General features: G+C 43.6%; 1 protein-coding gene across 1 annotated transcript in view; it reads left to right on the top strand.

Annotated features, from left to right (window-relative positions):
• DYNC1H1 (dynein cytoplasmic 1 heavy chain 1) overlaps positions 1–14,300 on the top strand; it is a 3,754,902-nt gene that overhangs the window by 1,823,537 nt on the left and 1,917,065 nt on the right. Inside the window, exon 45 of the mRNA XM_044073590.1 lies at positions 6,272–6,499. Coding sequence (XP_043929525.1) covers positions 6,272–6,499 — 228 coding nt within the window. The remainder of the gene's footprint in view (positions 1–6,271; positions 6,500–14,300) is intronic.

The following is a 14,300-nucleotide window of genomic DNA, read 5'->3' as shown; positions in this document are numbered from 1 at the left end:
ATCAGCTTCTCCCACTACAGTGCCTGCTGACGTCTTCCCACTCTCTTGCTCCCGGACCCAGAGATCCAACACCTCAGGTTTCCCCATTGGGAATATCTTCCTCTTCCAAGGCTTCTCCTGATCCGTCAGGTGAACCCTCACGTAAGAGGACATGTAAGAGGAAACATCTAGACTCCCCTGAGTCTACTACATCAGATACTGACCTGGATGTGTCGGAGGGATCCCCAAGGTCCTCCTCTGAGGACTTCTCATTCTCAGACATCCTTGAACTCCTTAAGCAGAGGGGGAACTGGCCCTCCCTTAATCCTTCCGAGGACGACTCAGTATACCTGGAGGCGTTCGGATCTCGACCCTCCACCTCCTGGGTGTCTCCGCCTTTCGATCCTCTTATGGAGGTAGTGGCTCGGAAGGCGTGGAAGGCTCCGGATTCGGTGGAACCTAGCCTTAGGAGGCCTTCAAAATTTATTAAGGCCCCACAAGATAGACAATATTTAACAAAGGGTGTCCCAGTTGATGCCATGGTGGTGGCTGCTGCCACCAAGAAGGAATTAGCTGATCCTTCAGTACCTGTCCATCCTCCTAACAAGGATTCTAGGACTATGGACAGGTACGGCAAGCGGATTTTTTCTTCAGCGACTTTTGCCATGAGATCGCTGAACCACTTATGCCACTTCATCCGCCTTCAAAGAGATGTTCTTAAAGAGTTGGGAGAAGTTTTACAGGATCCATCAGCTGCTGGGTCTCAGGATAAGATTAGCTCACAGCTAGGAATCCTTAACTCCTCCATGCGGCTCATTTCTTATGCAGCCGATGGAGCGAGTAGGGCCGCAGGCACAGGAGTGGCTTTAAGGCGTCATTCCTGGATGCGGCTTTGTAATTTTGCAGACCCCTTCAAGGCGTCCTTCACAAACTCCCCCTTTGGGTCGACCTTGTTCGGACCTCAAGTGAAAGACACTTTGACTAGATGCGAACAAGATGGCAAGACTCTTTCTGCCGTAGGAGTCCGTTTCTCCACCCCTTCAAGACCTTACCCCAAAGGACAGAAGGGAGGGAAAATGTGGTTCCGCAAATCTCAAGGAGTCACGCCTGACGCACAAAGTCAGTTTACCCCTAGAGACAGAGTGGGTAACAATAATAGACGCTGCCCTAGGGGCAGAGGTGGTCCGCAGAATCAGTGTAGCAGAGAGCCTCTTTCTGACAAAGCCTTCCAGCATCCCTGAGATGTTGCCCGATTGTCCCCCTTCGGAGGCAGTCTGGGGAAAATTATCGCTGTACCCAATAGCCTGGCTTTCCCTTTCTCAAGACAAATGGGTACAGTCAATTATATCAGAGGGTTACAAAATTCCCTTTATTCAAACCCCAATTCAACAAAAAGGAACCCTTCCAGACGTTCCACCCGGTCTAAGGGAACTAGCAGTACTAGAAATATCAAAACTGCCAGTAAAAAGAGCCATCCAGCCAGTCCCAGCGGACCAAATAGGATCCGGAATCTACTCAAGGTTCTTTTTAGTTCCAAAAAAGACAGGGGACTGGAGACCAATATTAGATATGAGCAAACTCAACAAGTTTGTAAAGAAATCAAGATTCCGGATGGTCACGCTTCAGTCCATTCTGCCCTTTCTGGGCAAGGACAGTTGGATGTGCTCGATAGATCTTCAGGATGCGTACTATCACATAAAATTCACAGGCGCTCCAGAAGATTTCTCCGCTTTCGGCTGGGGTCCAGTCACTTCCAATTCAGAGCCCTGCCCTTTGGACTCACTACAGCCCCCAGAGTGTTCACCAAATGTATGGCAGTGGTTACGGCTCACCTGAGACGTCAAGGATTCCAGGTGTTTCCATATCTAGACGACTGGCTCCTCACTGCCACCACCAGGCATCAGCTTCTCCAAGCCAGAAATTACACCATTCACATTTGCAGAGGGCTAGGAATTTCTATAAATTTCGAAAAATCTGCCTTGTCGCCTTGTCAATCTATTACTTTTATAGGCGCCAGATTGGACACCGTACAACTTTCAGCAAAGTTATCAGACCAAAGGATTTTGGACATTCAAAGACACGTCCAGGTGATTCTTCTCAGCAACAAAATTCAGGCCAGATTTGCTCTGAAGGTATTGGGTCTTATGGCGGCCGCCATAACACTTGTTCCCCTTGCCCGCTTTAACATGCGTCTTCTACAATGGATGCTATTCACCCAATGGTCTTTTCAACAACTTCCCATGTGTCACGAGATCATAGTAACTCCAACTTGCAAAAGGCCTCTGACTTGGTGGATATCGTCCCCTCAAATCCATCAAGGCAGACCCTTTGTTCCTCTTGCCCCGGTTGCCACGGTTACATCGGACGCCTCCCTGATCGGGTGGGGGGGGCATTATCAGGGCAGAATGGTCCATGGCACAACCTTTCGAGTACCATCTGCACATAAATGTTCTGGAGATGAGAGCGGTGCTTTTAACGTTGCAAGCCCTCAACGACTCTCTTCCCCTGGGAACTATTGCAATCCAAACGGACAATATGTCCGTAGTGTGGTATATAAACAAACAGGGCGGAACCAAGTCCTATCCACTGTGTCGAGAGGCTCTCAGACTTTGGCAATGGGCAATCTCCTCTTACCGGTTTCTGATAGCAACGCACATCCCCAGGAAGTCCAACATCATAGCGGACAGATTGAGCAGAGCTATTCTCATGCCTCACGAGTGGTCTCTCAAACAATCAGTGATGAAGAGATTTTTCAGAAGTGGGGCCTTCCTTGCTGCGACCTTTTCGCTACACCTCAAAACAGCAAATGCCCAGACTTCTTCTCTCTCTTCCCCCTTCCAGGCCATCCCCCCAGAGACGCTTTAACCCAAGATTGGCCCTGGAGACTTCTTTATGCCTTTCCCCCTTATCCGCTGATACCTCAGCTAATTCAGAAAGCAACCGCCTTGAGAGCCAAGTTGATTCTCTTTGCCCCTTATTGGCCTCGACAGATATGGTTTCCGTTCCTACATCATTATCTCTTCGTACAGCCATGGCATCTGGACCCGGTTCCAGATCTTCTGACCCACCAGTCGGGTCAACTGCACCAATCCATACCTTCTCTCAACCTCACTGCTTGGTTGCTCCACTTCCATCCTTAGCCAGGCTTCCTATGATTTCTAATCCTGTATGGGAAAACATAGTAGCTTCCCTAAAATCTTCTACCAGAAAGATTTACACTAGTAAATGGCGACGTTTCTCTTTCTGGGCAAAAACTAGGAACATAGACCCCTATACTGCTCCAATTAATTCGGTATTGGACTTCCTAGCTGAGATTTTTCATTCAGGATCCTCTTCTTCCACAGTGAAAGTTCAACTGGCAGCCACTTCAAATTTTCATATAGGCCTTTTGGACCACAACATTGTCAAATAAACTTTGCAAGGCATTCCTTCAAGGTATCTTTTTATTGAAACCTCCGATTAGAGACCCCCCCACCACAGTGGGATCTAAATTTAATTTTAACATCCTTGATTCTTCCCCCGTTCGAACCTGCAGCTGCCTGTTCTTTGAAATTGCTTTCTTGGAAGACACTTTTTCTAGTTGCCATTACTTCTGCCAGGAGAGTATCTGAGCTTCATGCTCTCTGCATTCGTCCTCCCTATTTAATATTTTACAAAGATAGGGTATCTCTAAGGACTAATCTGTCTTTCTTACCAAAAGTGGCATCACAGACGAACCTAAATCAATCCATTGATCTTCCAGTATTTTTCCCGAATTATTCTGATAGAGCGGAACAAAAGTTACATTGTCTTGATGTTCACCGCCAGCTCAGATATTATCTGGACAAGACTAAATTTTTAGGAAATCTGATCAACTGTTTCTATCCTATGCAGAGAACAGTAAAGGCCTTCCAGTTTCTAAGGTAACTTTATCTAGATGGCTGTCTTCTGTGATCACATACATTTATCAGCTCAGAGGCAAAGAGTTGATTTCTAAGCCAAAAGCCCATTCTACCAGAGCTCTAGCTACATCTACAGCTTTTCAAGCTAGACTTCCAATAGACACTATTCGTGCAGCAGCCACATGGGCCTCTCCTCATACCTTTGTTTCACATTACAAATTAGACTTGGCCTCCAGAGACAGAGCGAATTTTGATTCCACCGTTCTCAAGAGTCTGTTCCATTGAGCCACCCAGGATAGAGGTGCTAAGGACGCGGTCCCATCCAGCAAGAATGAAGGCGAGATTGACAACTTAACATTTAGAAGTTATGTACCTACCATAACGTTCCATGTTAGTTGTCTTCTCTCGCCTTCTTTCTTGCGTCCCGCCCTCCATCCCCCTAGCCTGGTCAGACCGGGAAGATTATGCATCTTCTATAAAGGGGTTATCCCTTTTTTCTAGCTGTTCAACTTCTAGTGTCACTAGATTAGGTTGATCCTTTCTAGAGGTTATGATGTTATTTAGTATTGTTATTTTCTTCCTCCTCTTCAGTTGGAAGAAAATATTACTATTTCTTTAGCTACCAAACGAGATCTGGGTAGTCTCCGCCTTGCATCATGGGATATAGGGTTACCTCGAGCTGGTAAAATTAGCTCTCGAGCTTAGCAAGTGCCGAGTCGGAGCCGAGGATCGGCTCCGAACCCATCCAGCAAGAAAGAAGGCGAGAGAAGACAACTAACATGAAACATTATGGTAGGTACATAACTTTTAATTTCTTAACTATAGATGTTAAGGACCTGTTTACGGTTATCCCTAGGGATGAAGGACATCAGTACTTTTGTGACACTATGTAGGTTGTCCACTTTGTCAGTGGACTGGATAGATTTGATTACTGAATTAATGGAAGTGGTACTTGACAATAATTATATCCACTTCCAAGGGGAGTATTACCAACAAATCAGTGGAGTGGCTATGGAGGCAGTTTGTGCCCCAACCTCTGCTAACTTGGTTATGTTAGGATGGGAACACCGTTATGTTTTCAATTACCCCTTTTACGTCTCTGTGTAAGATTTTTGGATGATATTTTTGCTCTGTGGGAGGGGGATGAAAGTGTTTGTATGTTTATGAAATTTCTTAATGGTTGCACCACCTTTTTAAGTTTACACATCAATGGAGGAAGGAAAGTATTAATTGGACGTAACCATTTCTCAGACTAAAAATGGTTTCCAAAATTTACAGAAAAGATATTTGGTGCAAAAGCTACCTGCACTATTCTAGTAGTCATCCCCTGAGTCAGAAAAAGAATTTGGTTAAGGGACAGGCGGTTAGAATTGCTAGGTTGACCTCAGAAAAGGAAGTTCTTAAGGATGACGTCTTAAAATTAAAGGAAATGTTTTTGGTAAGAGGGTACCCCGAGAGTGACATCCTTGTAAGTTTGGATGAGGTGTACAAAGGCTGGGGTACCAAATATAAGCCACTTTTGGGTATAGATTCAGATAAATTAAAAAACAAAGGACATGACAATTACCACATGGCTTGCATAAAGGAATTTAACCAGTTGACAACTTCCATTATGGATATTATAAAGGCCAAATTGGAGTATGTTAAAAGTGAACAAGGATGTTTTTGAGGTGATTGGGCAGGAACCTATATTCATTTTTAGAACTGGTAAAAATTTTCAAAAAAGAGTTTGAACATTCCGGCCTAAACAATTTACAAGTTAGAAAGGCAACTATTTCCTGCAGAATGTGTAAACAATGTCCATACGTCATTAAGGACAAATTCATTTTTTTTTTGGTCCTTTGACAGTTTATTCTTTAAAAAGCTTGACTGGTAAGTTTGGTTAAATCTGTAAAGTTAAATACTTGATTGTATGTTTGTATGGTTGCAAAATCTGTATAGAGCTTTGAATGATGTTGAATTTTGCTGAACTGTGTGCACCTCTTTCAGCTGAAAGGCATTCTGTGTTTGTAAATTGTGTACAGTGCTAGCCATGTCATTTATCTTGATCCTTAATGAGCCATGAGATGCCTAGTGCACTGAGCCAGTTAATATAAAGCTTCTTGATAGATTCATTTCTATTCCTCATTAGCTCTAGGTTGAGGAAAGGTGTCAGTTACTAAGGAAGCTTGCACAGGCTACACAGGTCCACATGTGCACTCTATTTTAGTGAGTTCCTTGACTTTTTACATTAACAGTACAGTCCATGTTGAACTAAATGTCCAAGGCTGCTTGAAACTATTCTTTTCTAAGTCACCTGTTGCAGTGATAATTTTGTGGTTCACATCATGCCATCAGGAAATTAGCTAATTAATATGTCTAGAGGTTTACATCATGTTTTTGGAAAACTAACCATTTAATATCTTCTACAGGTTCGCATCATGTTTGAAGTACAAGATCTGAAGTACGCCACACTGGCCACAGTGTCCCGTTGTGGTATGGTGTGGTTTAGTGAAGATGTTCTTAGTACTGATATGATTTTCAACAACTTCCTGGCCAGGTTGAAAAGCATTCCTCTTGATGAAGGTGAAGAGGAGGCACAGCGTAGACGTAAGGGTAAAGAAGATGAATCTGAGGAAACATTTTCTCCAATGTTGCAGGTATTAAGCATATTAATGTAGAATTAATAATGTTACAGCTGGAGTTTTTGCTGGCTGTTTCATTGATTGCCGTCTATGGAATTCATCAGGGTTGCATATTTTATGGATGTATATTTGTATTGTTAACATGCAATGTCCAGCTACATAGAATGTAATGTGAAGTAAGATATCTGCCATTTGTACTGGAAAATGTTTGCTGTTTACTTTTTTGCTGTTGCTGATAACTGTGGTTGAACTGAATAAGTGGTTTGAGACTGAATGAGCCCAAACATTCTCCCATGACCTTAGACACTAAAGTCAAATGTGATAGTTTGATGTGCTTAGTCCCATAGTATTCTGTTTAGTGTAGGTAGTGTCCTAGTGGCCAAAATATTGACTGTTTAGAAGAAGTTCCTTGTCCACCTTTGGTTTGACAGATGTCTGTGGATAGTAATTACTGGCATTTTTAGGAGAGTTTCCAGTGGCAGGATGCAAGAGTTCTGGGTTGTACAAATGAGATTGTTGGCATTGTTAAACTGTAGCCCCTTCCTCAAAGTCTGTAACAGTCTGCTCCCCCCTCTTGCACAATGTGCTCTGTTAGACATCTTTGAAATAAACTTGCAGGAACCATTCTCACAGCCTGTGGCCCCCAAAGGACTGATAGAATTATGTAAAGTAAAAACTGGTTTCCCCTTTGATAGAAAAAAATATATGTTTAGTAGAACTGTTTTTCCTTCACAGTAACATAGGTTTGGTAATCATAGTAACAGTGTATTTTTTAGAACACAGCATCTATAAGTAAAGAAAAGAAATGCGCAGTAAACCAGTGTGATTAGCTTAATGGAATGCGCTTGTGTGGAACCAAGTATTATACTTCTGAATCTCTTTGTAAAAAACTGCATTAACAAGTGAGGCTAGTTGAAATATAAACAGTTGAATGTATACAGATATTTAAGAGAATGAACTTGTTAAAGAGAAATGGCTAACACAGCAGAAAAAGTTAGACTATCCTGTCAATGAAAAACATTTCGCCTGCAGAGGAAACCATTTTTCTCTGGATGAGATAAGAATGCAGACAAAGAAGGCTTCAGTACATGAAAAGAATGTTTTCATTAAGGGCAAAGTTTTGAAACTAGATAAAAGTGGTTGTAAAAGACTATTTGGTGGACTTTTTTGCAATCTGAGTCAGCTGAGGAAGTGCAGTGTATTTGACAGTTATTTGTGTTATAAAGAAAATGTTTATAATCTTACAGTAGTTCTTGGTCGGCATGTTGCAATAAACTCTTCAGCATATGAATATACAGTTGTACAGTTAGTCTGTGTACCTGCTGATAATTCAGTTTAACAAGGACCATACAGATCTTGTGAGGTGCAGAGGCGCCAGATAATCCCCCCCCCCCCTTGGAAGCCGACAAAAGTGGTCAGACTCCTCCAGGAGTAAGTACTCCACTGAATAAGAACAGTGTACTTCTGAGTAGGTGTGCTAAGTAAGCTTTACTCAGTCACATTATCCTTTAGATCCCTCATCTGTCAGTCTCCTATTCCAGGAACTTGTTCTAAAGCAAATGATGACACCCGATTTGACTAAGACACTATAATGTTGCACTAGTTTGACTAGTCCAGACTTCATTCTGTTTGGTAGATAGTAGTGTAAAGTGTGCTCCTAATGCTGCAGAGTGACAGCCTGAACTGCTGCCACTGTTACAGTATTAAGAAGGCATGCTTGGTTGTGTACACAGCCATTAGCAGAGGATAAGACAAACTTGATGCCCCCTGGACAGTGGTTTTCTATTTTTTGCCCACAAACAAATGACGTATTTAAGAAGAGAAAAACAAGGTAATGGATACAGTTTACCATATGTTTCACCTTCCTCTCCTGAATTATAATAGGAATTATCCTAATAAACAAGAGCCATTTTACAAAAAAAACAGGAAGTAGTAAAAATCCAAAAGTGGGAAACCATTTTACTGGGAAAAAATGGCAAGGGGATAAAGACAGGCAAGAGGGACAATAAAACCTTTGCCCCCTACAAGGATGAGTTGTGACTGTACATAGGTTGGTACTAGGCTATATACCGTAGGCCCTGTACAAGCCTAGTCATAACAATTCTCTGGCTATTTCTTCCCACAATATTTACTTCCCTGGACCTCTGTCTACCAGGGTGACTGACATGATTCCTGGGGTGAATTTCCTGTTTCCCATCCAATCGTCAAGGTTCCTTTTGAAGACGGCCAAAGAGGTTTTCTGCTTGACATGTATGGGCAAGTCTGTTCCAGAGTCTGGGGAGTCTCTGGGTCAGGAACCTATCCCTCTAGCATATTTTGTTCATTGTGATGACAAGGTGTAGATCCCTGGAGTGTGTGGCTCTGAGGGATTGGAATTTCTTTAAGTGTAGCATGTCCAACAGCTCTGGGTTTGACATAGCCTTGTATGTTAAGCAGAGATCTGAGTAGACGATATGTGACAAGAGTATAGCTGGAGTTTTTTTAGATGGTCAGCATCGGGCATCTGCTTTAGGCCTGTGATTCTTTTTTTGAAGTATTTCTGCGGCTTTTTCAGTTGTTGCAGATGTTTAGAGGTACATACCAAACGGGGCGTTGTACATTCTATAATGGGTCTAATGAGGGATGAGTTCAGTGGGACAATGACCTCCTTTTTCTGGATGAAAAGCCCTTAGTGATGAGCTCTGCCACATAGGATTTCCTGACTGTTGTAGCAATTTGGTTATCGAAGGTGAGACCACTGTCCACCCTGTGTTCCTAAATCTCTCTTCACACTTACGGTGTTTAGTGTACTGTCACCTATGTGGTAATTCACGAGTACATGTTTTTTCCCCAAAGGGGATAACTATACATTTCTTGGCATTGAGCTTGAGCTCATGGCTCTGGCACCAAGCATCTGTTTCTGTAAGGCCCTTTGTAGAATGCCCACATCATTTAGGGATTCAATAATGGCTCCCAGTTTGCAGTCATCTGCGAACTTTGTTAGCCAGAGTCCCTTAGTGTTGGCCTGTACTTCAGAGAAGTAGATGCCAAACAGGAGAGGTCCCAGGACTGAACCCTGAGGTACTCCACTTGTCTAGAGCTAGATTAGGAGTCTGCTACTTTTACAATGTGGATTCGGTCAGTAAGCCAGTTGGCAACCCATCGAGTGATGTAGGGATTAATGTCCAGCTTAGTAAGTTTATCTATGATTCCAGAGTGGAGGATGGTGTTGAAGGCCTTGGCGAGGTCCAGATAGGCTGTGTGGACTGCCTTACCCTCGTCCACAGCTCTGGAGACGGATTCAAAGAAGTCAGTCAGGTTCAGGAGACCAGATCGGCCCTTCAGAACTCAAACTGGGTGGGGTCCAGTGTTTGAAGGTTGGCAATGTCTTTGTTTATAAGTTCCATGGCCTTGCAGATCAGGCTTGTCAGACTGATGGGGTGGTAATTCCCAGGATCCAAGGTGGATTCCCCCTTGTGGAGTGGGATAACTGTGGATGTGTGCCACTCAGTGGGCACGAAGCCTGAGGTGAGGCTATGATTAAACATGACACTTATGTGAGGTGTCAGTTCATTTTGTAGTTCATGTAGTACACATCTCAGGATGTTGTCTGGTCCCATGGATGCTGTATTCCTAGCTTGGGAGAGTGCAGTTTTTACCTGTGTGGCCGTTATTACTGGAATTTGGCAATCTTTTGGTATTGAGATGGGCCCTATAGGGGATGAAGTTGGTTCTTAATCGATTGGCAATATACTTGGGATCAGTATATTTAATGCCATTCTGTTGTAGCTCAGAGCAGATCTGAGCATTACCATTTAGATTCTTGACATAGCTATAGAATGTCTTGTGGTTGTCTTTGGAATCCTTGGCAATTTTATTTTCGTAACTCTCTTTGGAGGATTTTATGAGGGATCTCAGCTTCTTACTGAGGCTGGTAAGGGAGTTCTTTTTGCATTCTGGGGTTTTCCTCTTTTTTGCAACAGTTTCTTCCTTTTGTTGTAAAGTTTATTTATGGCAGGGGACTACGAGATTGGCTTCCTTTTTTTGGAGGAGACCGTCTTGTTCTATTTGGGATGGCTTGATTCATGCAGGAGTAGATGTGCTCGTACAGCGCCTTAGTGTAGGATTCAGCAGTCGAACTTTCAGTTCCCATCTGCATGGGTGTCATGAATGCAGAAGGGGGATCCAGTGTTGTCTTAACCAAGAAAGACACCAGCAAGTTTTTTAGATGGTCTTGTCGAATCTTGAGGATTAGAGGAAGGGGGAGGGAATGCATAAAGAAACATCCCCTTCCAAGAAGAGAGGACTTCTACTTTCCAAACTAGAGGCCTTGGTGCTCTGGCACAAATTTTTGCAAGTTATCTGTTACGGGGGAGGGGGGGGATCTATTTGAGGAATACCCGATTGGTGGACTATGTCCAGGAAACACATACCTGTGAAGCATCCATTTGAGGGATTGAGTCAAGGGCCTGCTCAGGACTGTCATCTTGTTTGTGAACAGTTTGAGAGGGCCTGGGCAAAGTAGTGGGTGAAATGCTTGTAGAGCTATAAGCAGTGCTCACATTTCCCTGATGTTGATGTCTTCTGTTTTCTGGGATGGAGTCCAAAGTCCCTGAACTGTAAATCTAGCCAAGGCTGTCCCCCATCCCACATCTGATGCATCTGTGTATAGTTCTGGGACTGTAGTGAGGGGATGTAGAGGTAGTCCTGTATTTACATCTATCTGTTGGATCCACCAGAGTAGTTTCCTCTCTAGACAAAGAATGAGGGGGACTTTGTATTGTAGTGGATGAGAATGTTTGGTCCGCACATGTCTGAGAAACCACTGGAATTTCCTCATGTGGTATTTTGCCATTGGCACTATGGAAATGATTGAAGCAATGAGTCCAGCACCCATGAGTCCAGCACCCTGGGGAACTCTCTGGCCATGATGTGAGTCAAGGAGAGAAGGGAGTGAAAGAACCGATGGTCCAGCACCTTCTGAGGTGGAATCGACACACTCGTATCTGGATTTGACAACCCAGAAAAATATGGTCCTGTGAAAGGGGTGAGGACTGACTTGCTCAAGTTGATAGTGAGTTCCAGTTTTCCAAGGAGGGAAATGATGGTCTCCATACTTTGGAGCTGTTAGAGCAAGTCATCCAGGTATGGAAAAATCTGGATATCCAAAAGCCTGCAATGTGCAATCACTGGAGCCAGGCATTTTGTGAACACCCTTTGAGATGTAGAAAGACCAGAGGGCAAGGCAGAGGATTGAAAATGCCAGGAACCCACAGAAAAAGGCAAAAATTTCCTGAACATGGGGTGAATGGGGGTGTGAAGGTAAGCATCTGGTAGAATGAGGAAATAATTTGGAGTTTCTACATTCTTAAGGAAGGAACCTTTAAGAAAATGTTGAGAGAGGGTAAATCCAGGATTGGTCTTGAGGGGCCATCCTTTCTGGGCACAGAAAATATTATTGAATAAAAGCCCCTTTACCTCTTGAGGTTTGAGGGACCTTTGAATGGAGCCCTGTTGCCAAAGCTCTCAAAGGAGCTTTGGAAAGTGGAGCAGCTGCTGTTGGGTGGTGGGGGTTTAGTGCCAAACTGACATATCCCCTTTTGACTATAGAACGAACCCAGGTGTCTTGGGTGATGCATTCCCAGATCCTGTGAGCATTTGAAAGGTGAAGGGAAAGAGGGGAAAGAGACATTTGCAAGGTAGTCGCAGACTCCCTGCTTTGTCAGGGAAGGACTGCCTTTTTTGTGAGGGTGCCTGTGAACCATTGGCTTCTGTTGTCTTAGTCTTACTGGAGGAGTGCTGAGTGCGGCTGTAGATGAAAACAGGTTTAGATGGGAAATTTATATGAAACCTGGGCACAGAAGAAACCAAGATGTTGCAACTCCTTGTGTTGCTTAGTTTTTTGTTTGGTCCAACAGCAGCTTCTCTCTTTAAGGCTGAGTTATCTAATAGTGCATCCATTAATTTAGATTTGAAGTTTTCCTCATGGGGCTGCAACCTAAGCCAAGAAAATATTCTGAGAACTGCATAGCTGCATTTAATGGGGTGTCTTGCCATTTGGGAGGAAGCTCTCGGGATAGAAAGAGCCAAGGCTTTTTCTTCAGTATCTGGAATATCTGAAATGGCACTTGATGCCTGAGACAAAAGCTCTAAGGAGTATTGGGTGGTGTGTCTCTGATAATGGCCTTGAAAGCCAAGGTGGCTGAAGTATAGGCCTTTTTTCCCAGACTCTCAAGGGTTCTACTGTGTCTGATGGGAGAAGGGTGGTAGAAGGAAACATCCTAGATGGTTTATCTGTAGCTACAGAAATGACTGCTGGGTCTGCACCGGGACACCTAAAGAGGAATTTGCAATTCTCAGTGGCCTTTTAGAAGCGGTCTGGCTTCTTGGTAGCCGGGGCCTGGGAGTCTGGAGTTTAGGAATCATTATGAAAGGCATCCATAAGTGCAAGCTGCAGTGGTAAAACTGCAGAGGGACTAGGGAAATCAACTTGTATAAGCTGATAGTATATTTTCTGGACATCAGAAATTTGGGAGGCGTCCCACATACTCTCCTCCCATTTTCAGAAGAGTTTCACCAAGTTGAATCTCTTCCATAAGGGAATTAGCACTAACTCCTTTTCAGGGGAAACATTCCTGAGGAGAGGGAATTTGTGTTGAATAATCCAAGGACTCATTTTCATCAAAGGAAAAATCATCAGAGGAGTCATTGTCCATAATCCTTTTCTGAGAATATTTGGGTGCAGGAGTAGGAGCAGTCTGAGAGGAAGACAACTTGAGTGCCATGAAGGCCTGAAACAAGCTTTGGGAAAAGGCCTGCTAATCTGTATGGGCATCTTTAGCAGGGAACAAACGCTTATTTTTTTTATTTTTTTTTGCAGGAGAAACAATTCTATGCAATGTTAGAGGGCTGGACAAAGGCCTGCATTCAAAAAGTCTGACTCAGTTTCTTCTCTCACTAGAGTTCATGGTACCCCCCTCCCCCAGGCCCTCTGTAATATTGAGCCCAGGTTTCCGCCAAGACATCCTGATTAGATATCTATTCTTCTTCCAGAGATGTTCTCATGGCTGAAGTCAGGGCAGCCTCAGAACTGGGCTCCTGTGAATAGTGCCTAGCTGGACGTGCCTCTGGGTTGGCTTACTCCCTGGGAGATGTCTGATGGCGGAGGAGTAGCGTAAGCCACAGGCCAAGGATTCTTTTCAATAGCAAGTGAAGAGAGCCTGCTTCTAAGGGTCTTGGGTACGAGGGATTGGCAAATGCTATGAGACTTGCTGTCATGGCTAGGCCCTAAATGAGAGACACTGTAGATGACTGTCCTTATGTGGAATTTGTGTTCCACACCAGCTCTTGCCCTTCTTGGATGACATAACCAGAAGAGTAGGAAACAGAAAATTTTCCTCAATGGGGCACTTAACAGAAAGTCTAAAGTCAGAATTACTGAATCAATCCTACCTACGGTCAGAATGTTGTTCTGACTGGCAGCAGAAAAGTTCTGAGGATGGTACATGTGTATGCTCTTATGGCCTATGTATGACTACAGCTTGCATGTGACATACCACGTACCAGTGTGTAGTATAAGACTTTTGTGTACTGGCTGATGTGAGGTCACCATCTGGCAGGAGATCCCTCAGGTTAAAGGATAATGGAATTCTGTTATTAAATGTTCAACTTGTCTGTCCTTTTCCTCCCTATTGACAGTCCTTGCTATGAATAAGCAGCAATACAGCATTTAAAATATTTTAAATAGACTTTCTGTTCACTGGAGTAGTACTTTACTGTACTGTGGTGGTTTCACTTCAAAAAACTTTTTTTATCCTGCCCTGGAAAATCTTGCTAC

Source organism: Protopterus annectens, chromosome 6.part0, assembly GCF_019279795.1.
Source record: "Protopterus annectens isolate FY-2018-M chromosome 6.part0, PAN1.0, whole genome shotgun sequence".
Lineage (NCBI taxonomy): Eukaryota > Metazoa > Chordata > Ceratodontiformes > Protopteridae > Protopterus > Protopterus annectens.
Note: the sequence above shows the minus strand (reverse complement) of the source record. Positions and strands in the feature narration are given on the sequence as shown.